The sequence below is a fragment of the Alexandromys fortis genome, unplaced genomic scaffold (assembly GCF_014885135.2).
Source record: "Alexandromys fortis isolate MF-2015 unplaced genomic scaffold, M_Fortis_MF-2015_v1.1 scaffold_150, whole genome shotgun sequence".
Classification (NCBI taxonomy): domain Eukaryota; kingdom Metazoa; phylum Chordata; class Mammalia; order Rodentia; family Cricetidae; genus Alexandromys; species Alexandromys fortis.
This window is the reverse complement of record NW_026068027.1, coordinates 1300386-1321010: the sequence shown is the minus strand read 5'-3', so window position 1 is coordinate 1321010 and position 20625 is coordinate 1300386. Positions and strand designations below refer to the sequence as shown.

Below are 20625 nucleotides of genomic sequence, written 5' to 3'. Positions count from 1 at the left end.
AGCCAAAGAAGCCTGCTGGACCTAGGCCTGCCACAGGGAAAACCAAAGTGAGACGGAGTGAGAATTCCGAGGGACAAATGGGTCTAGTGTGGGTAAGAAAAGGAAATGGAGACAGGAGGGTGAAATAGGGGATCTGGGAGGCCTGTGGTGTGGGGATAATTTTGTTCCCGTTTATCCTTGGGTCCCGGAAAAGAACTGTGGACGCCCCTCACACGTGTATCTAACCCACACTTCTGCCAGCCCATCAAAGGATGTTTGGGCGGCATCGTGGAAAGGGATGACTCCGGGCTTGGGACTCCAATCTGGCCCCAAAACTTTTCACCCAGCAAGGGCGCACCCGGGCGCCTTTAGGGGAGAAGAGGATTGAACTCTTCTACTAATCTGCACACAGATCCTTTGCATTTCAAACTAGCACACTCCAGTGTCCAGGACCCCACCCCAGCGTCACGTGCCCCGAGTCCGTCCCTCCTGTCTGCGTGTTGACCGATCTCCTTCTGTGCCTCTTTCCCCTGCCCTTTCTCCATCTTGTCCTCTGTGAGCCACCCTTCCTCCTCCAACCCCCCCCCCCCAGACAGTACCCTTTGCTACCGCAGACGCTGGAGACCAGGGTTTCCATGGCAATACTTCAGCCTTTAATACGTTTTTGCTAGGGGTAAAGATGGGTGAGTAGGGTGTCTGGTCACTTGGATGGGAGAGAGCTGGGGCCCTAGAGCCCAGATCTAGCGCCCATCTCCTCGGAGGCAGCTGCCATAGGCTCAGGGCCAGAATGAGGAATACTCACCCATGCCCCCTCCTCTGAGTTAAGCAGGCTCATGTAACCTCACAGGGTCAGCTGAGGGAAGATGGGGTTGCCTGGGCCCCAGGGTCTTCCCCAAGCCCTTGAACTCCCCTCGCTCCCTGTCAAAGAGCAGCGTCTCCCCGCACTTAGCCCCAAAGGAAGCCCAACAGCTTGGCTATCAGGAGACCCAAGGGAGAGGCGTCGAGGTGAAAAACCCAGTGGCCTGGGCCTACGAGGAGAGGGTCCTGGTGAGGCAGTTGGAGAAGGCAGAGGTGTCTCATCGATGAAAGTGGTGATCTCCTCTCGGAAGAAACCAGGGCCTCGTGGGGGTCCCCCACCTGACCCCAGAACCCCACTTTCTAGGAACTGGCGAAGACTGGCTAAGCCCCCGCCTTCAGCCTCTTCCTCATCCTCCTCATCCTCCAGCCTGTGTCTCTGTCCCAGGTATTCAGGAGGGCCCCCAAGGGCTCGGCTCTGGGCTGGGAGGACCCGGATATCATCGGATGATGACCATTTGTGCAGGAAGGAGCCTGGTGCCCGAGGGGTAGAAAAGATGTTGGTCTCATCATGGGACAACCGGCGGGACAAAGGGACCTGGGAAGAGGAGGAGGAGAGACCTGGAGGTGCTGCGGAAATAAAGGTAGCAGAAAGCAAAGAGGGGGACTCTGCAAGATGGCTTCAGCGCTTCCGTTTCTGCAAAGCGGTTGCTCTAGCAGGCAAACCTGGTTCTGAGAGACCCGAGGGAACCTTTCCTTCCCTGGTCTTTCCTTCATCTGTCCCGTGGGGCACCCTGCTGTCCAGAGCCATGGAGTAGTGGTGCAGGGGACCAGAATGAGGGGATCTTCCTGCCCCATACCTGTAAGTAGTGTACTCTCTCGAGAGGCGGGAACAGCATGTGCCGTCCAGGCAGCAGTTTCACCTGGCTGGGGTCCCGACCCCCTGACCCTGTGGCCCCATTGGCATCAAAGCGAATTTTGCAGACTCGGCCGTCTGTGTAGTCATCACAGGCTCCATCTAGGAGAGAGAAACAGCAGAGTGGTCACAGGCAGAGAACCCTCACCACCTCCCCATCCCCATCTCAAGGTCCAGGAGGACCAAGGGAATGGCTGGCTTTGTTACAGCCACTGAGACCCCTGGTCCTTTACACAGATTTTTTTTTTCTTGTTCTTCTCCAAGATTTGTCCCAAGATCAGGGACTCTCTTTCAGGAAGTTTGGCTCCCCTTTAAGGTCACACTTTTTTTTGCATTAGGACTGAGGATCCTTTCTCTGGAAGTCTACTTGGCACAGACCAAGCTGGGCAGTGTAGGCCTCTAGAGAGGAGCAGAGGCCTAGTGGAAAGTGCAGAAAGAAGCAAGGCTGGGAAGACAGCATCATCAGGCTATGGGGAGACTGGAACTGGCTCCAGTTCAGCCCAGTAGGGGGCACCCCAGGGCAGCACATCTCCTCAAGGAGAAGGGCAATAGAAAGGACAGAAAATAGAGGTAGCTGTCCAGGAAATACAAGTCCCCATCCCTCCTCTGACCGTCATCGCCATCGTCCTCCGACATGATAGCCACACACTGCTCCCACACTGTGCGCACGTCAGCGCGGTAGCGCTCACAGGACCAGATGAAGGAGGGCAGGAGCAGCGTCTGTGCCATGGAGCACCACAGCACAGCCAGCACCATCCATGGTGGAGCCGAGTCGGACTTCAAGGAGAAGAAGCTCACCACCTGGCAGGGGAGACGGAATGACTGGTCAGGTGTGAAGACCGACCGAGCCCTCACCTAAGGCTGATACCCACCCCTAATGCAGGAGAGTAGGAAGGGAGGTGGGGGGAGTAAGGAGGACCTGAATGAGGAAAGTCAGGAAATGCTATAGACAAAACCCTGGAGTTGGGGGGTTGAGCTGGGGAGAGACCGACAGAAGCAGAGACAGACATACAGAGAGACAGAGACCACAGAGAGACTTGAGACCACAAGAAACGTAAAGATTGGGGGAAACCCAGGAATGGGGCCTGGATAGTGTGACTGTGATTGCCAAAGGGAATTAGGGACTAGATAGTGCCTCTGGGCAGCTGGACGTCAGGCTGAACACTGGAGGGGCAGGATAGAAGATGGAGCTGCAGACTAGGAACAGAAATGATGGAGCTGGGAGACTGAGTAGTGAGAGCTTAGAGATGGGTGACAGAGACAGGGAACCACAAATGCCGGGAGGAAAGGACAATGGCGGAAACTCCTGCGTGGCCGATAGAACCGGGGGGGGGGGGGACCTGAATATTAAGAACAGGTCAAGGGACCTCAGTCTCACCAAGATGGGCACCCCGGTGAGTGAGTCGTAGAGAAAGACGATAGCGCTGACCAAGTTGGTGACCTGCAAAGACGTCTTGGCAGATTCCGAGCCATCCAATGAGGATCGCCGCTTCCCTCGAGTATCCTCCACCACAATGGCTGGCACCTCAAAAGCCGGCCGGGTACCCAAGCCCCCCAGCCCGCCCACTTTGGCTCCCATACTGCCCCCAGCTTTCCGGGCCTGCCGAGCCCTCCGGGGCCGGGCCCACAGTGTCTGATAGAAAGTGATAGCCACGCAGACCAAACCCATGACAATGCCCCCAAGAAGCAAGAGGCTGAAGCAAACACCAAAGCCGAGACCAATCTTGGAGACTATGAACTGGCAGCCTCGGGCATAGTAGCGCTCGCCGTTGTTATGCCAGCCTATGGAGGGCAGGGTGGAAAGGATGAAGCTGACCATCCAGATGCCCATGACGGCATGCAGGGCCTGCTTCTTGGCGTTGCTGAGGCGGTAGTTGACGGGCCAGCGCACCATCCACATGCGATGGTAGGAGAGCGAGGCCACTGTGAAGCAGGTGGCCAGGGCCAGCGTGTAGTAGGTGGACACAAAGACCTTGCAGATGCTCTCGTTCCAGTCATAGTCAGAGGACGCCTGGCGCCGGAGCTGCACCACGGCAAAGGTGGTGAGGGGCACAGCCGCCATGAGTATATGCGTGCCCGCCAGGAAGCAGAGCAGCAACTCCAGCGGCTTGTGCTTCTGCTGTTTGGCCGAAATGCTAAGGATGATCCAGGCATTGGCCAGCAGGGCCAGGAGCCCACAGGCCAGCCAGGACAGTGCGTTTGAGCGGAGGGAGGCCTCTTCTGCCCCCAGGGCACCCCGAGCCATCCTAGTCTCAGCCCCACCCCCACCCCCTTGAACTCCTGGGGGCGGGGGCTAGGTCTCACCCTGGAGCCCCGCTCACACCCACCCCCATGATGCCCACAATCCTTGCCCTGTAGCCAGGCAAGCTGACCCCAAGTCTCCTTTACTGCTCAGCATTGCATGAGGGACCCAGCTAAGGCCGTGGGCAGGGCAGGGCAGAGCAGAAGACTCAATAGACGTAGTGGTCCTCAGCCTCCATGTTGGTGGGGCTCCTTCTTAATTATCGCTGTCACTGATGAGGGGAGCAAGCTTGCTGCTTCCCCATCTCTGAAACTGGCTAGGGACCTCTGATTCCCATGCTGGGACTTCCAGATCTGCCTCTCCAGGGAGTCTTGACCAGTCAGGTCTGAGGGGTGGAGCTCAGTCACCTGGATGTGCTGTGTGGGAAGAGCAGACAGACGGAGGGGTCAAGAATTAGGCCTGTGCTGTACTCTAGTTCACACGTGTCCTTCCTTTCTCTAGAAAGGACTGATGGCTGAGGGGCACTGGGGTCATTCAGAGCCTTAAATCGGATGCCTACTTACCACACGGATAAGGCCTCCTAGACTTGCAGACTATGTGGGATAAGTCTCACTGTCTCCATCTTTTTTAGCACTTTCTTCCTGCTTTGGAATTCCAAAGTTCCTTCTTATAATAGCCTGTGCTCAGAGCTCCCCACCCCTGTCTGCGCATCCCCAGATCCTTCTTCAGTTGCTGATAGGAGACAGTTGATGTGTTCCTTCTTGGGGGTTCACAGCAAAGCAAGAGCCCTTCTCTTGCAGGCCATTCTCCTAGACCTGCAGCCTTCCTGCTCGGCTCCCTTCTCTAAGCCTGGATGTTCAACCGTTCAGCTGCCCGAGGAAAATGGGAAAAAGGAGGCTGGGACTGAAGTGGGGGTAGCTAGGGAACCTGAAGGCGGGGAAACCACTGACATCAGAAGCATCCAGAAATGGAAAGAGGGGGAACTAGGGAGAAGGAGGAGAGTTTGAGCAGAAAAGAAAGAGGGGAAAGTGGTAGTATCTGAAAATAGAAGGTTCAGAAACCCCTGGGGAGGAGCCATTGGAGGGAGGGGCGTGGGAAGGAGGGTTATGGAGGTAGGGGAGCAGCAGGACAGAGAGCCTGAGAACAGGAGCTGGACCTTCATATACTGTCCTCGCTAAGAGACCTTGGGTCTCCTCCTCTGGCCCCGAGCCTCAATTTCCCTCTGACGGGAAGGAGGAGGGGGGCCCTGATCTTAGTGACACTGTCCAGTGAGACCTGGGGAAGACACTAGGAAATCAAGTCAACGCTGAACAGAGAGGCTGTAAGGACCGGCGTAAGGGCTTCGGGGCAAACGGGGGTGGGTTGGGGAACCGGGCACAGCTGTGCCAACGTCTATTTCCCCGAGGAGGAACCTCAGGCCCTAGCTCTCCCCAAGAGGTCCCAGTCCTACCCCCAGCTTTGTCTCCCCCCCCCTTCCAGCCCAGTACATCCTAGTTGCCATGGCAATGGACAGCCAGGGGGAGGTGTAAGGAATAGGTTCGGATGCCCCCCACTGCTCTCCCCTACAGCCTTTGGACCCCTTCCCACCCACCCTCACCCCCACCTCCACCCCCAGACCCAGTTGGTGGTTCCAAATGAGAGAGGGAGAGTCAGAAAGGGAGGGAAGAAGAAAGACGTGAAGGACAGACAGAAGGAGATGAAGGACAGAGAGAGATAAGGGAAGGAGGGCTATTGGGGGCTTCCTGGCCGACAGGGGTCCCTCGCCCTTCGCCTTGATGGGATAAGGTCAGGTGGCTCCACCCTCCTGTCACCTAGGGTGTTCTCCGGGGCAGAAACAGCAGGTGGCTGGGGAGGAGGGGGCGGGGAAGAGGGGAGCGGAGGCAGCTGGCTGGGCGGGGTGGGGGGGGGTGAAGCGGAGATACGCTGGGGACCGGGCAAGGGTCCTCTTACCTCTGGCTGCGTCCTTCTCCGCTGGGGAGGCTCGCCCGGGCTCCCGCCGCCTGCCGGCTCCAGCTCGCCAGCCCTCCTCCTTCCTTCGCTCCCTCCCTCCCGGCCTCCTCCCCACCCCCTCCAGTCCGGCCTCTCAGGCTCAGCCCGCGGCGCACTAGCTTGCGGCCCCTCGAGGCCCCTGTCTCCCGGGGTCATCGGCCTCCGAGCCCGGGGTTAGGGAGCCGCTAGCCAGTCTTGGGGTCGGGGGGTGGCGAGGGTGGGGCGGGGAAACTGGACGGCGGTGACTTAGAGGAGGAGGAGGAGGGGCAAGGAAGGAACGGAGAGGGAGGGGGCGAGGAGGACGGCGGGGAGCGGGCTTCATTGGTGAAGCAGTTGGTGTCCTGCCCCCACCCTGTCCCTTTTTTTCAACACGAATGAGCCCATGAGCCCGAGGAGGCAGCTGGTGTTGTTAGGGACTGAGGAGCTAGCTGTTCGGGGTGGAGGAAGCATGTGTCACCGCGTGTCACTTTGCGCATCCTTGTGGGGGCTGTTCTTGGGTAGAGCTCAGAGGGGCAGCACCTGAAGAAGGGCTGCTGGAAGCTAAGGGTGCTTGTGATGCCAGCAAGCTAAGACCGCTTGTGAAGTTGGGAGGTGGTGGCATGGATCAAAACGGATGTGGGCTCTTGGTACACCTGTGCACCCCTCTTTCTCCTCCCAGAACGCAAGCGTACGTTTACGATGAGGACACACAATTGCCACACATTACAGTTTCTCATGTCCTCTTCCTCTCCCATACACAGACGGCAGGAGGGACACATCACACCACAGTCTCTCGGTGAACTACAGAGTCACACGCAGGACTTTTGGGATGAGGAGGTGGGAAAGCAACCTCTAGAGAATTCTTCCTTCTCCAAGCAACTTTATCTTCTTTCTGGGCCAGGCCCAAAGATTCCTGGATCTCCAGAGAAGTAAATGCCCTCCCATACACACGCGCGCGCGCACACACACACACACACACACACACGCGCGCTCACACACACACACATTACACACACACTCACGTGCGTGCACACACACACGAAGTGCATTTTACTTATAGCCTTTATTTTTCTGTTCGCTGAGGGAGCAGGAGCGGGCAGTGGAAACAAATCAAAAGTAAGCAGTGAGGAGCCTGGCAGCAATTGGAAAAGGGGGCGCACTTTCTGGAAGAGGCCATGTGGGGAAAAGGAGGAAAAAAAGGAATGGGGTCAGAAGAAAAAAGGAAGGCGCTAAGGCAGGAGAGTGAAAAGAAGCCAAGGAAGCTGAGCATCTGAGAGAAGCTGATCAAGACTGGCAGGGAGAATTCTTATAACCCTGACTTCCCTGGATGCCTGGCAAAGGGGAAAAGCATGGTCAGCTTCTCCAAGGATCTTCTCAAAAGGCACCGGAACACGGCTCCCTTTCCGGGCCCTGCACACACTGAGTGGCGGGCTCTGCACACACACAGTGGCAGTCTCTGCACACACTGAGTGGCAGGCCTCTGCACATTTCTTTTGGCCTTCCTCTAAGAGAACTGGGGTTTTGCCCTCCAGTAAAGGAGTCCACAAGCAGCAGTGGTCAAAGAGGGACTCAAACAAGGACCACTCCTCCACCTCCTCACGATCTAGAGACCCGCCATCCTGCACGTGGTGTGCCTGCTTCTATGCTCCCAAGGTGCATACTGGGTGCCCGTGACCAGCTCCAAAGATCTGCCTGGCATTCACTCCTGTGTCGCAGATAGTGGCTCCAGGGATCAGGAGCCTTGGGTTAATCTTGATATCTACAGTAGTTAGCTCTGCAACCTTGGGCAGTCATGCAGCCTTAATTCCATTTTGTTGGAGATGATTGGTCATTTCTGCCATCTTGGTCATCACCGACAGCTCGTAGGATTGCCGTGTGTGTGTGTGAGTGTGTGTGTGTGTGTGTATACATGAGGGCCATGGCACACAAGTGGAAGACAATGTTCAGCTCTCTCCTTCCACCCTCCGGGATTGAACACAGGTCCTCGGGCTTGGCAGCAAGAACTTTTTACAGCTGAACCATTTTGCTTGCCCACACGTAAGGTTCTTATTAGGGTTGAATAGCAAGGACATTAAACTGGCTTATTTAACTATGGATAAGTGTATGGCTATGTGCAGAGGTATGTGGCCTGGGGGTGTGTTGGTGCATTGGCCAGAATGTGAGTCTGGTCCTCTCACAAAGTGAGAAGCAGGCAGTATGGGGAGCTGAGGCTGATTTCAGCAGCCTTTGGGTCTCCATCTGTGCTTTGATTGACACAAGTCCCCACTCAGTCTGGCCCCAGGGCCCTCTCTTGTGAACTGTGCTGAATATTTCCACATGCCAGCCCCACCACCCATGTTTGGTTCTGGGCACTGCCCTTAGATCCAGACAACTGGAAAGAGGTTCTGAACAGCAGTCAGGGAAGAGCTGAGGTTTTGGTGAAAAGGACGCTGGGAAAAACAAAGTGTGTTTAAGTGTCTGAAAATCAGAGAGCAAGCTCTACTTTGGGCTTGGGAATAGAGAGAGGAGCAGTGGCCAGTTCTGGAAGAGGAGGGCAGGAGGCCAGAGTAATGGGTCTGCTACATTCTTCTGGTCCACAGGCCTCAGCAGCCAAGACGCAGGTGGTCGGCTGCAAAGGGGCCTCAGCCTCAAATGAAATTCTGAGTCTTCTGCATCCGGCTGGAAGAAAAAGAATAAAGGAAGCAAATCCATTCTCCCAACCCCACGGTGTGCTGTGGCCGCCATGGTTCCCAGACCCCACTCTTGTCTTGGAGCACAGTGGTACCAATGGACAGCGCTGTAGTACCTGTCCAGACCTGCCACAGCCTCTGCCACCCCTGCCCAGACCTGCCACAGCCTCTGCCAGCCCTGTCCAGACAGACATGCACAGCCTCTGCCACCCCTGCCCAGACCTGCCACAGCCTCTGCCACCCCTGCGCAGACCTGCCACAGCCTCTGCCACCCCTGCCCAGACCTGCCACAGCCTCTGCCACCCCTGTCCAGACCTGCCATAGCCTCTGCCACCCCTGTCCAGACATGCCACAGCCTCTGCCACCCCTGCGCAGACCTGCCACAGCCTCTGCCACCCCTGTCCAGACCTGCCATAGCCTCTGCCACCCCTGTCCAGACATGCCACAGCCTCTGCCACCCCTGTCCAGACCTGCCACAGGCCCCCACCGCCCCGTGGCCTCTTCTTTACTCCATCTACTTGCTCACTCTTCCTTGAACCTCCTTTTCTTCTCAACTCCTTCATTTTGCCTCCCTCATGGGTTTTCTTCCTTCCCGTTCTCCCTTCCTCTCTCCCTCCGCCTCTTCTCTCTCCCCCTCCTATCTCCCTCCTTTTCTCCTTCTCTCTTCTCTTTTCCCCTTTTCTCTCCTTACTCTGCCCCCCTCTTCTTTCTCTCCCTCCTCCCTCTCCCTCCTCCCTCTCCCTCCTCCCTCTCTCTCCCTCCTTCCTCTCCCTCCTCCCTCTCCCTCCTCCCTCTCCCTCCTTCCTCTCCCTCCTCCCTCTCCCTCCTCCCTCTCAGCCCAGATCCTTACTGGGGACACTGGCAGGTCTTCTTCTCACTCAGGAGCCTCTTGATCTGAGACATCCGTTCTGCCTGGCGCTGCCCAGGGACAAGGAGAGGAGTTGTGAGGGTCCCAGTCCTCCAGGAGGGAGGTGCCCCTTGGAGGGGGGAGAGGGGGGAGCTGGCAGAGAAGAAGCATTTACTGTGGCTCGAGCCACCTGTCCTGTCGTTCACTCTGCTCATTTTTGTGTCTCCCTTCTGACGGGACCAGAGGAACTTCAAGGGCTGGGTTGGGGTGGGGAACGCTAAGTCAGATGGTGCTCAGCTTGTACAAGATGCTGTGCTCAAGGGAGGGCCCAGTGAGGGATGATGGGAGCTTACTCACCTGTTGGTGCCGGCACTTGAGACAGCAGAGGATGCAGAGCCCGATGAAAGCCAGAAAGCCGAAGGTGCCTCCCAGCACGACAGCCAGGAACATTGGCTGGTTCTGGTTCAGCCCTCTGGATAAAACTGAGAGAGAGAGAGAGAGAGAGAGAGAGAGAGAGAGAGAGAGAGAGAGAGAGAGAGAGAGAGAGAGAGAGAGAGAGGGGAGAGGGAGGAGGTATTTGGGGGGGGATATAGCACTGGTGGAGGGAGGCCCTGTGTTCCACTCCAAGCACTGCCAAGAAAGAGAGAGAGAGAGGAAGAGAGAGAGAGTCTTGCCTGTGGATCCAGGTCAGGTAGAAGGGCTGAGGATACAGGCTTCTCAAAGGCCACCAGGCCTCAGGGGTACAGAACAGGGAAGGGAGCGTTGTTTCTTACACAGTTCTCTAGAGAGCTAGAAGCCTGGGGCCTGGTATCAGGCCCTGTGTGTTTGTTTAGGTTTAGAAGGAAGCCATAGCCATGGAAGAGGGAAACTCTTAGCCAGGAAGGCCTCATTCCTAGGCTGTATGGAGCCCAGGACCTGTGTCTTCAGGCCAGTGTATACCCTGTTTCCATGTCTGTCAAAGGAGCTAGGGAGCTGTAACTTTGGGTCAGCTAGGCTAATCCCTGGGAAGGTTCCACAGTTGAAGAGACCAAGGCTTAGCCTTAGGAATGGATTCCTTACTCTGGATTTTGGAGTTCATCTTGACCTCAGTCCCTTCATTCAGGAGACACTCCCACAGCCCTGCCTCAGGGGCCGGCTCTTGGAGCTCCTTCTCCTTGGTAACCTTGCCCTCCCGATTCTCCTTCTTCAGGGTCAGTTGCATCTTGGAGGAGGTGGGTCCCTTCACCTCACAGATCAAAGCGTCATCTTTCTGAGCCACTGCAGAGGAAGAAGCAGAGACACGGAGCCTTTTGCTCAGGGGTCCTTGCACTCTCGAGCTCTAAGTCAGGTGACTCCATAGAATGGGGAAAACAATCCTACATGTGAGTGTCCTTCTAGCTCCTTGAATTGTGTTTTCTTGTAATTGCCAGGGAGAAGCAGCCTGGGACTGAGCTCTCCTTGGATTTGAACCCAAAGTCTTGTTGAACCAGATTTCCTTCTTGCTGCACAAGACCGTTACTCCGCCAGCCCTGGCGTTTGCAGAGACACATACAGTATGTCCCTGGACAAACCGCTTAACCGCTTGTACCAAAGCAGCAAGGAATATTTGCGTGCTTGAGTGTTTACACGGGGCCCGACATATGCTAGTGTCAGGGTTCGCCACTGTTATTTGTAGAGCTGGTGTAATGAGGAGTTAAATACAAATAACTCAGACGCAAGGTTGATGTTACAACCATTGCTATGTGCAAAGACTTTGTGCCATATTAAAAAGATGATGGGGCAGAAGAGATTGCTGAGAGCTTAAAAGTCTGCTGCTCTTCCAAAGGACCCACATGGCAGCTTGTCTATCAAGCTCGAGCTCCGGGGCATCGAATGCTCTTCGGGCCCCTCTATCATGACCTGTACAACACACATCTTCTCATCTTCTCTCTCTCTCTCTCTCTCTCTCTCTCTCTCTCTCTCTCTCTCTCTCTCATCACACACACAGGCGCATACACACACACACACGCACACATGTAAATACATTACATAAATAAAAAATAAATCTTAAGGAGTTGGAGAGATGGCTCAGTGATTAGGAGCACTGGCTGCTCTTCCAGAGCATCTGGGTTCAATTCCCAGCACCCACACGGCAACTCACACCTGTCTGTAACTCCAGTTCCAGGGAACCTGACCCTCACACAGACATAAGATAAAATAAAAATAAAGGCGGCGGTGGTGCAACACCTTTAATCAGGCAGATTTCTGAGTTCGAGGCCAGCCTGGTCTACAGAGTGAGTTCCAGGATAGCTAGGGCTACCCAGAGGAACCTTGTCTCACAAAAACAAAAACCCAAGAAACAAAGAAAGAAAAGGTGAGCAAGCAGGTCCGAGGTTGAAGGAGCTCAGCCAGGGCCACAGGCCATCAGGCAGAGGAAGAACTGGATTCTAGTTGTTAGTCCGATCCTCAGTGGAGCCAATCCCAGGCCAGACTTTAAATGTTGGGGAAGGATGTGTGGATTTCAACCTCAATTTAAAACCACTCCAGGACTGGGTGCCTCTCAGTAATAGCTTGTACATAGCATGCATGAGGTTTTGGTTTCTGTCCCCAGCACCACCACCCCCAAAAAAAGCAAAACCAACAGCAACCTGGAGAGTCCTTCATCATTTAGGCAGACAAGCAGGGTTAGAGCATCCCCCTCCCCATTCTGGGACCTGGCAGGCCATGGAGAGCCTTGGACCTTTGACCCCGGCTTGCCCTTTCTCAGCCCACCCCTTACATTTCATCACCACCAGGTTCACTTGCTGATGCAGTGTTCCTTTGGCCAGAGTTAGAGTCAGGTTCCCAGAGCCAGCGCTCTCGAGTGAGACCTGGGGTATCTTGAGGTGGAGTGGGAGCGTTTCTGCCAGCTGGAGCTTGAGGTTGCCCGTGGTCTTTTGCAGGGACACCTTCTTGTTCTCCAGGGAGAAGGTGATCCAAGGCTGGGGGGAGGGGGCCTTCTCTGTCTTCCACCTCAGCTCCCCCTGCAGATTTTCATCACCAAAGTTAAGGGGGAAGGAAAACTCCACTGCCTCCCCCTCATTCTTAAAGACTGTGGTAGATGCCTTCTGGAAACCTGGAGGTGAGAAGGGAACAGAAATGACTCTGAGTGAGGAGGGAGAGGAAGATGAGGAAGGATATGGCAGAGCAAGCATGTGGCACAGGGATCAGGTCAGTCTGCCCACCACAAGGTTGTCATTTCTCTCTCCTTGGGACCCCTGGAGTCCAGGAACAACTTGACCTCTGTTTAGCATCCTCCAGTCAACATGAAAATAAGGCTTGCTGTGGACAGGCACCGGCCTAGACGCTAGTTCTTTTCTTTCGGATTTTTGAGATATGGTTTTTCTGTGCAACAGCTCCGGATGTCCTGGAACTCACTCTGTAGACCAGACTGGTCTCAAACTCACGGGGTTATCATCATGGGAACACATGCCAGCAAATAGGCTGGCACTGGGGTTATGGTTGAGGGGGCTACATCCTGATCCAAAGGCAAACAGGCAGAGAGCCCACTCTGAGTGACGTGCTTCCTTCAACAAGACCACACCTCCTAATCCTTCTAATCCTTCTCAAAGAGTGCCACTCCCTGGTGACTAAGCATTCAGAAATATGAGCCTATGAAGGCAATCTATTTCTTTTTCTCTGAACCTTTAGAGAATGCCCTGGAACTTGCTCTGTTTACCAGGCTGGCCTCGAACTCAGAGATAATCTCCTGCCTCTGCCTCCCGAGTGCTGGGATTAATGTCACCACCGCCAGACTGAGGGCATTCTTATTCAAACCTTCACAAGCTACAACCACCACTTTACTAAACCAGCATAATCCCTAATGACATTCTAATTATTTGTCCTTATCCCCACAGATAAGTGTAGTTCTCACCCCTCATCAAGGAAACATCTCTTTGCAACAAATGGAGACCTTTAACTGCAGAGGCGTGGAGCCCAATCCCACCTGATCAATCTACGACACAACTCCTTCACCTCTGGCTCGGAAATCATTTCAGAAAAGGCTGTGGGAGGATTGGAAGGGCCAGAGGAACCGAGCGTTTGCCGTGAGATTGTGTCTCCTACAAATGTCAGACACTACACCCATAGAATCTCACCAATGTGGCTGCCTACACCTGATCTGAGCCAGGAGGACACCAATGGACATGCTAATGTGGAAGAGGAGAAAAACAAAACAAAACAAAACAAAACAAAGCTGCAGGCAACCGAGGAATGTTGAGAGCAGGGAAAGAATTTTACCCAGAGAAAAGCACACCAATTAACTGTTCAATACTAAATGGTCAGCTCTGAAAACATGTGCATACACGCAGCATTATACAGACTGAACAAGTAAGTGTGTGTGTGTGTGTGTGCGCGCATGTGCACATATGTAAAACAAAGAAAAAGACACCATGAATATGAAAGAGAGTGGAAGTGGGAGGGTTTGGGAAGAGGGAAGGAAAGAGATGATCTAATGATATTATGATCTCAAAAAAATAAATAATAAGAAAGGACTGTGTGTAGGGCAGAGCTGGGATTTAAAACAGTACCACACAGGATCTGTGTCCAGGCTTCTCCATGATGCCTGGCTCCGGGTGTAGAGAGGCAACGCAGATGCCCTACATGACTGGTTTGCTGAAGGTAGTATTCCTGAGTAAACGGATCTGTGGAGATCAGTGACAAGGACGAGTGTCTTTGCCACTTCTCTACCGTGGACCCTGGAATCTCTCACCTCCCACTTCCCATGCCTTCCTTCTTGTACACTTCCTAGGTGGCTGTAATGGACCCCCCCCCCCGCCCCAAAGCGGAAGCATCCTGAAGACAAACCACAGCTAGAGAAGGACACCCCCATCACCGCTCCAGCAGCTCCTAAAACCAACTTACTAGCAGAGCAAGACTTAGGAGTTCCTGAGCCTCTTACCCAGCACAGAGATCTTCATGGACAGTGTATCACTTTGCTTGTTCACGGCTACCTTGCAGGACCAGGTGCCATCATCCTGAATGCTTAGGTTGGGCACGGTGATGGCTTTAGAGCTCTTGAAATTTCTCTTCCTCGGGCACGTGCACTCCATTGAGAGGTCATTGACCTTAGGGCTGCTTTCCAAGGTCAGGGTCAGACTCTGCCCCTGCAGCAGGTGGGTGCCCGGGCTGACAGTCACTGTGGAAGAAGAAGACCTGCATTACACTCAGCATCTCCAGGGATAAAGGAAGAAGAAAGGAAAAAAAGAGTCCATTATCCCCTCTCCCAACAGTGTCGTCCCCCCCCCCCCCGCTCTCCGCTGCATATTCCCAGCACAAGGCAGGGTTCCCCTCTTCCTCCCTTCCCTTTTTCCTTCCCTTCCTTTCCTTTTCTTTCCTCCCCTCTCAGTCTTTGTCCCTCCCCTGTTAGCCCGAACAGTCTGACCCCTGTGGTCTCTGAGATGAGCTCACATCAGGTCCCGGTTTAGAGCAAGGGTGGAAGGGGGTGTGGGGGGGGTGTCTATGTCCCAGGGCTGCCCCCCTCACCTCTGAACATCAACAGCTCCACCTCTATCTTCCTGTTCTCCACCTCACAGATGTAAGTGCCTGAGTCTTCCATCTTAAGTTTATTGATGACGAGAGGAAACGAACCTTTATCCCACGAGGATTTTCTCGAATCAAAACGGCTGAACCGCTCAGACTGAGCTGTGAACAGAAGCCGAGCAAAGAAAGTTGAGGTGCCCTGGTGCCCTGCCGAGAAGAGTGTCCACCGTTCTGCTGGACTGAGCAGCAGGGTCTTCGCTTCATCCCTCAAGGAACCCCAGACGATGAGAAATCATATCTATTTCCGTGATGGGAACAATATCCCACTAGCTCAAAAATATTATAAAACAATATGCTTATTTGGACAGCACCCACTCTTACAGGCTGAACACTTTACGTGCGCCGTCTCCAGGAATCTTCACACTGATTCCAGGAAACCCAGACTGCTTTGCCTACAGTGCGGATACGGACACTATCACTCAGCGTTGGAACAACTGCTCAAATTCATACATCTTGGGAATTTGTCCTATAAAGTGACACCGCCCATGGTGGGCAGGTCCTCTCACCAGTACCTGACCATGGCAAGTCCTCTCAGGCACGTGCAGAGATTACACAGTCTCTCCCAAATTCCCTGGTGGCGTGTCTCCTAGGTTGGTGGGTCCAGATCCCATCAAATTGAATACACTTATCAGTTTATCCAGCAGCCACCGTGAAGGGAAAACTCCTCTCTGTAGCTTTCCAGATGCAGGGGCAGCCCCACAATTCCTTTCTTCTCACAACTGAGCACACATCCTGAAGGTGTTGCTTACTCAGTTCTCTCTCTCTCTCTCTGTTCCTCTCTCCTCTCTGCGTGTGTCTTTATATGTGATCCCATGTGAGTAGCTCAGAGGACAACCTCACGGAGTTGGTTCTCTCCTTCTACTGTGTGGGGCCCAGGGATCAAATCCAGGCCATCAGGTTTGGTGACAAGTGCCCTGACCTGCAGAACCGTCTCACCAGCCCTGTCCACCTTCCCTGTTCCTCTCCTTTATAGCTAGCTCCCATTTCCTATTCTGTGTCTTAGACTATTGTTTGCTGTTACCCTAAATTCTTTCCGCTCTCCCCACCCCCACCCCACTAAACATCTCTCTTATCGCTGCAAATGAACTTCCAAGCCCAGCCTCTCTCCTCTCCTCTAGGCTCCTGTTTCTCGCAGCCCCAGGGACAGTTAGCTTCGTGTGAATAACCTCCTGCCACTCCAGATTCAACTGTTCACAATATGGAGTGCCCTTCTCCTGAAATGCGACTCCCTTCCTGCCTGCCTGTGATCCTGGTGAAGAAAATCACACCCATCTGTCCATGCTGCCCTGGAATTGGCAAAGGGAGAGTGCAGAGTGACTAAGAGATTGGGCAAATCCGGAACAAACTCGTCGAGGAGAGTGGTATTGAACTAAGTCTTAAAAGCCTGGCTGGAGCCGGGCGATGGTGGCGCACGCCTTTAATCCCAGCACTCGGGAGGCAGAGGCAGGCGGATCTCTGTGAGTTCGAGACCAGCCTGGTCTACAGAGCTAGTTCCAGGACAGGCTCCAAAGCCACAGAGAAACCCTGTCTCGAAAAACCAAAAAAAAAAAAAAAAAAAAAAAAAAAAAAAAAAAAAAAAAAAAAAAAAAAAAAAAAGCCTGGCTGGGGGAGTAGCTCAGCGGTAGAGAACTTGACTACTACACACGAGGTCCTGGGTCCGGTCTCTCACACCACCAAGAGTGTGTGTGATGGGGTGGGGGTGGGGGTGGGGATTGAGATGGCTTAAAGTTGCCACCTGATAATGCAAACCAGAACCGACAGAAAAGTGGACGTAGAGAACTGAGTTTAAAACTTGTTCTCTGAACATATAATACACACACACACACACACTGTAATAATCATCATCATAAAGCATATATATGTATGTATACACACACACTGTAGTAATCATAATAATAAAGCATATATATATGTATGTACACACACACATACATATATAGGGTTTTTGTGACAGGGTGTTTCTCTGAGTAGCCTAGGTTGTACTGGAACTAGCTCTGTAGACCAGGCTAACCTCAAACTCACAGAGATCTGCCTGCCTCTGCCTCCCAAGTGCTGGGATTAAAGGTGTGTGCAACCATTGCCCAGGATAAATAAAAAAATTTAAAGATTTACTTTTACTTTTGAAAGTATGAGTGTTTTGACAGCGTTTGTGTATGTGCACCATTTGTGTGCCTGGTGCCCATGGAAACTGAAAGAGGGTGTCAGATCCCGCGGTACTGGTGTTACAGATGGTTAGGAGCCCCTACATGAGTGCTGGGAACCAAACCCAGGTCCTCTGCAAGAGCAGAAAGTGCTCTTAACCACTGAGCCATCCTTCCAGCCCAATAATCTATAAAATTATTTTTAAAAAGAAAAATATAGCCAGGCGGTGGTGGCGCATGCCTTTAATCCCAGTACTCAGGAGGCAGAGGCAGGCGGATCTCTGTGAGTTTGAGGCCAGTCTGGTCTACAGAACGAGTTCCAGGACTGGCTCCATAGCTACTGAGAAAACTTGTCTCAAAAAAAACAAACAAAACAAACAAACAAACACCAAAACAAGGCAGGCTAGGGGTGTTGCTCAGTGGTAGCGCAACTGCCTCTATATTCAGCTTCTAACACGATAAGAAAAAAATATTTCCATTTTTTTTGGCGTGTGTGTTTTTATACATGCTTGCGAGTGTGTAGGCAGCAGAAGGAGGGCATCAGACGCATGCTCTATCACTCTCCACCTGATTTCTTTGAGACAAGGTTTCTTGCTAACCCTGGAGTTAGTGCGGTGCTCAGCAAGCCCGGGTGATCCTCCTGTCTCTGCCCTGTGCAGCCACAGGATTGCAGTGGTAACACTGTTCCAGATTTCACATGGGTGATGGAGTTTCCAACTCAGGTCCTCTCAGGCACCAGCCATTTCCCCAGCCACTGGGGGGGGGGGGAGTTTAAATACAGAAAAATGGATGCGGGGGAAGGACGTTCCAGGAAGGGGAGCTGGCATAAGGAAGGTATGAAGGTTTCCAGCTGGGGAGCTGTGGGCACCGGTGCAGAGAGGACAGTGTCTAGTGGATGTGGGTAGTCTTGGTCCTGGGCGGGGGATGATGCTTTGAAAGTCAGTACTGCAGCAGCAGAAAGAGAAAGACAAGAGACAGAACGACCAGGAGACAGACAAGAGGGCCTTGAGGGGGAGAAAGCGAACAGCGGTGGAAGAGAGAAGTGACCCTAGCTGGAGACCCGTGAGAAATGAGAGACTGCAGCAGAGAACAGGGCAAACCCCTTCCACACAAGTGGAAGCAATGAGAGGGTGGCATTGTCATTGTTAAAGACCAGGAAGTGAAGGAATGGGGGGGAGGCTCAATGGGTAAAGAATCTGTTGCACAATCGCGGGGACCTGAGTTCAAATCTCCTGTAACCATGTAAAGCAGAACCCAATATCTCCACTCAGATACACAGGGTGAGCACACCTGAACACACACACACACACACACACACGTACATTCGCACGCGCGCACGTGCACACACACACACACAACCAGGAAGTTAGAAAGGGAACTGTTGCTACAGAAATCAGATCATAGGAACTGAACAAAAGTGTTAGTACAAAAGACTAGGAATTTTTAGAAAGTGTTTTAATCTCACAGGTGAGGAAAATAAATGCAAATTAAAACAACATATTCTTAAACTATCAAATTAGGAGAAAAAAAGTTAAGGTGACTCAGTAAGTGATGCGCTTACCACGAATTCGCAAGGGTCTGAGTTCAAATTCCCATGTCTATAAATCCCAGCTACTCCTACACCAGTGTAAGGAGGCAGAGATGGCAAAATGTGTGGGAGCCCACAGGCCAGTAAGCCTGGCACACACAGTGACAAACAGCGTGAGAGCCTGCCTCAGGCATGGAGGAACATGAGGACCAGCACATGGGGCTGTCCTCTGACCTCCATGTCTTTGTTGTGGTATGTGTGCCCCCGCACCCACAAACAAGTGCACACACAGGTTCGAGTAACATGTCCGATGCTGGCCATGATGCCGGGGGCAGAAGCACACAGTAACGTTGACTAGAGTTCGTGTAAAGGGTCATCTAGAGTGCAGTTTGTGCTCACTGGTTTCTCAAGTTTATACACTTGGACCTAGGAACATAACTCAGTCGACAGAGTGCTTGCCTAGCATACGCAAAATCTTGACTTCGGTCCTAGCACCAATAAAGTGGGCTTGCCTGTAAATCGAACACAAAAGAGAATCAAGACTTCCAGGTTGGGCTGGAGAGATGGCTCTTCCAAAGGTCCTGAGTTCAATTCCCAGCAACCACATGGTGGCTCACAACCATCTGTAATAAGGTCTGTTGCTCTCTTCTGGCTTTCAAGCATACATGTAAACAGAATATTGTATACATAAAAAAATAAATATTAAAAAAAAAAGATTTCCAGGTCATCTATGCTACATAATAGGTTCAAGGCCAGCCTAGGCTATAGACTGTTTCAAACAAGGCTTGGATGTAGCTCAGGATGCGGATGTGGGAGATTTCCTTCACAGCATGCCGGACAAAAACCTAAGTTTGATCCTCAGCACCACACATGGCCACACAGATCAGGCGGTATGTTGTTACAGGTCTGTAATCCCAGTACTCAGAAGGTACAAGAAACAGGAGGGTCAGAAGTGCAAGGTCGTCCTCAGCCACAAGAGACCCTGTATCTAAATAAGTAAATAAAGTTTATCAGGCTTTAGTTTATAAAACATTATCTTAGAGATTACAATTTTATTTTTTAAATATGTATTTATTTATTTATTTATTTATTTATTTATTATGTATACAATATTCTGTCTGTGTGTATGCGTGCAGGCCAGAAGAGGGCACCAGACCTCATTACAGATGGTTGTGAGCCACCATGTGGTCGCCGGGAATTGAACTCAGGACCTTTGGAAGAGCAGGCAATGCTCTTAACCACTGAGCCATCTCTCCAGACCTAACTATCCTATCTTGATGAGTCCAAAGTCTTCTACCTAAACTACTTTCTATCATAACTTCTATTACCTTACCATCATAAGATATCTTTTTAGTCCTTAAAACGTTTTCTTAGACAAACACCTTAAGTTTTTATGTCTCTCATCCTTATAAACTTTATATCTCTTTTGTAAGTTTCTTTTTTGAATTTGGTAAGAAAAAACTATATAACTATCCAACAAATGGTGCCTAACATGCGGACGAACGCATCCACATAAAGCCTGATAAAGCTCGGAAAGTAATTCTAGACAGAAAAGAATAGAGTTAAGCCTGGCTTATTGATATCAGCATTTCTCAGGCAGGCTCTGCTTGCTAGAAGCAAGTGCTCTTATTTAAGAGGGGCTTCCTCAATCAGCTTTAGCTGCAAAATCTTGCAGCTCTTTAAAGAAGTCCTGACACAAAACACTTAAATGGTGTTGATGAAAAGCTGACCGCATGCTTTTTGTTGGTGGCAGGGACCTTGAAACTCCACAGAGTTGGGCAATAAACGTGGCTATAGACGGTACCTCCTTCACGAGGCTGGAATCTCAGAAAGCTAAGGAATGGGCTGGATCCAGCTGTCAAAGCCACAGCTTTAATTCTAGCCATATTGCTTAGCAAATTAAAGACTCCTGTGGTCGGGAAAAGAGAGATATAGAGTAAAGATAGATTCAAAGTAAAAAAAAAAAAAAAACCTCTAAGTGTTTTACAGTGTGTTAAAAATA

General features: G+C 52.2%; 2 protein-coding genes across 3 annotated transcripts in view; both read right to left on the bottom strand.

Annotated features, from left to right (window-relative positions):
* Positions 1 to 90: 90 nt before the first annotated feature.
* Positions 91 to 6081, bottom strand: Gpr162 (G protein-coupled receptor 162). The gene is made up of 5 exons (XM_050164117.1): positions 5883 to 6081; positions 3069 to 4348; positions 2302 to 2491; positions 1635 to 1792; positions 91 to 1372 (listed from the first exon to the last, which is right to left on the bottom strand). The coding sequence occupies exons 2-5, from the start codon at positions 3933 to 3935 to the stop codon at positions 821 to 823; spliced, it is 1767 nt and encodes a 588-aa protein (XP_050020074.1). The 5' UTR covers positions 3936 to 4348; positions 5883 to 6081; the 3' UTR covers positions 91 to 820.
* Positions 6082 to 6953: 872 nt separating this feature from the next.
* Positions 6954 to 20625, bottom strand: part of Cd4 (CD4 molecule) — a 30510-nt gene continuing 16838 nt past the window's right edge. Inside the window, exons 4-10 of one of the 2 annotated variants that reach the window (XM_050164157.1) lie at positions 14898 to 15056; positions 14314 to 14550; positions 12154 to 12489; positions 10476 to 10673; positions 9774 to 9898; positions 9420 to 9569; positions 6954 to 8558 (exon numbers count right to left, since the gene is read on the bottom strand). In XM_050164157.1, coding sequence (XP_050020114.1) covers positions 9444 to 9569; positions 9774 to 9898; positions 10476 to 10673; positions 12154 to 12489; positions 14314 to 14550; positions 14898 to 15056 — 1181 coding nt within the window. In that variant the 3' untranslated portion in view covers positions 6954 to 8558; positions 9420 to 9443. The remainder of the gene's footprint in view (positions 8559 to 9419; positions 9570 to 9773; positions 9899 to 10475; positions 10674 to 12153; positions 12490 to 14313; positions 14551 to 14897; positions 15057 to 20625) is intronic. The other variant, XM_050164158.1, reaches the window with a different exon arrangement.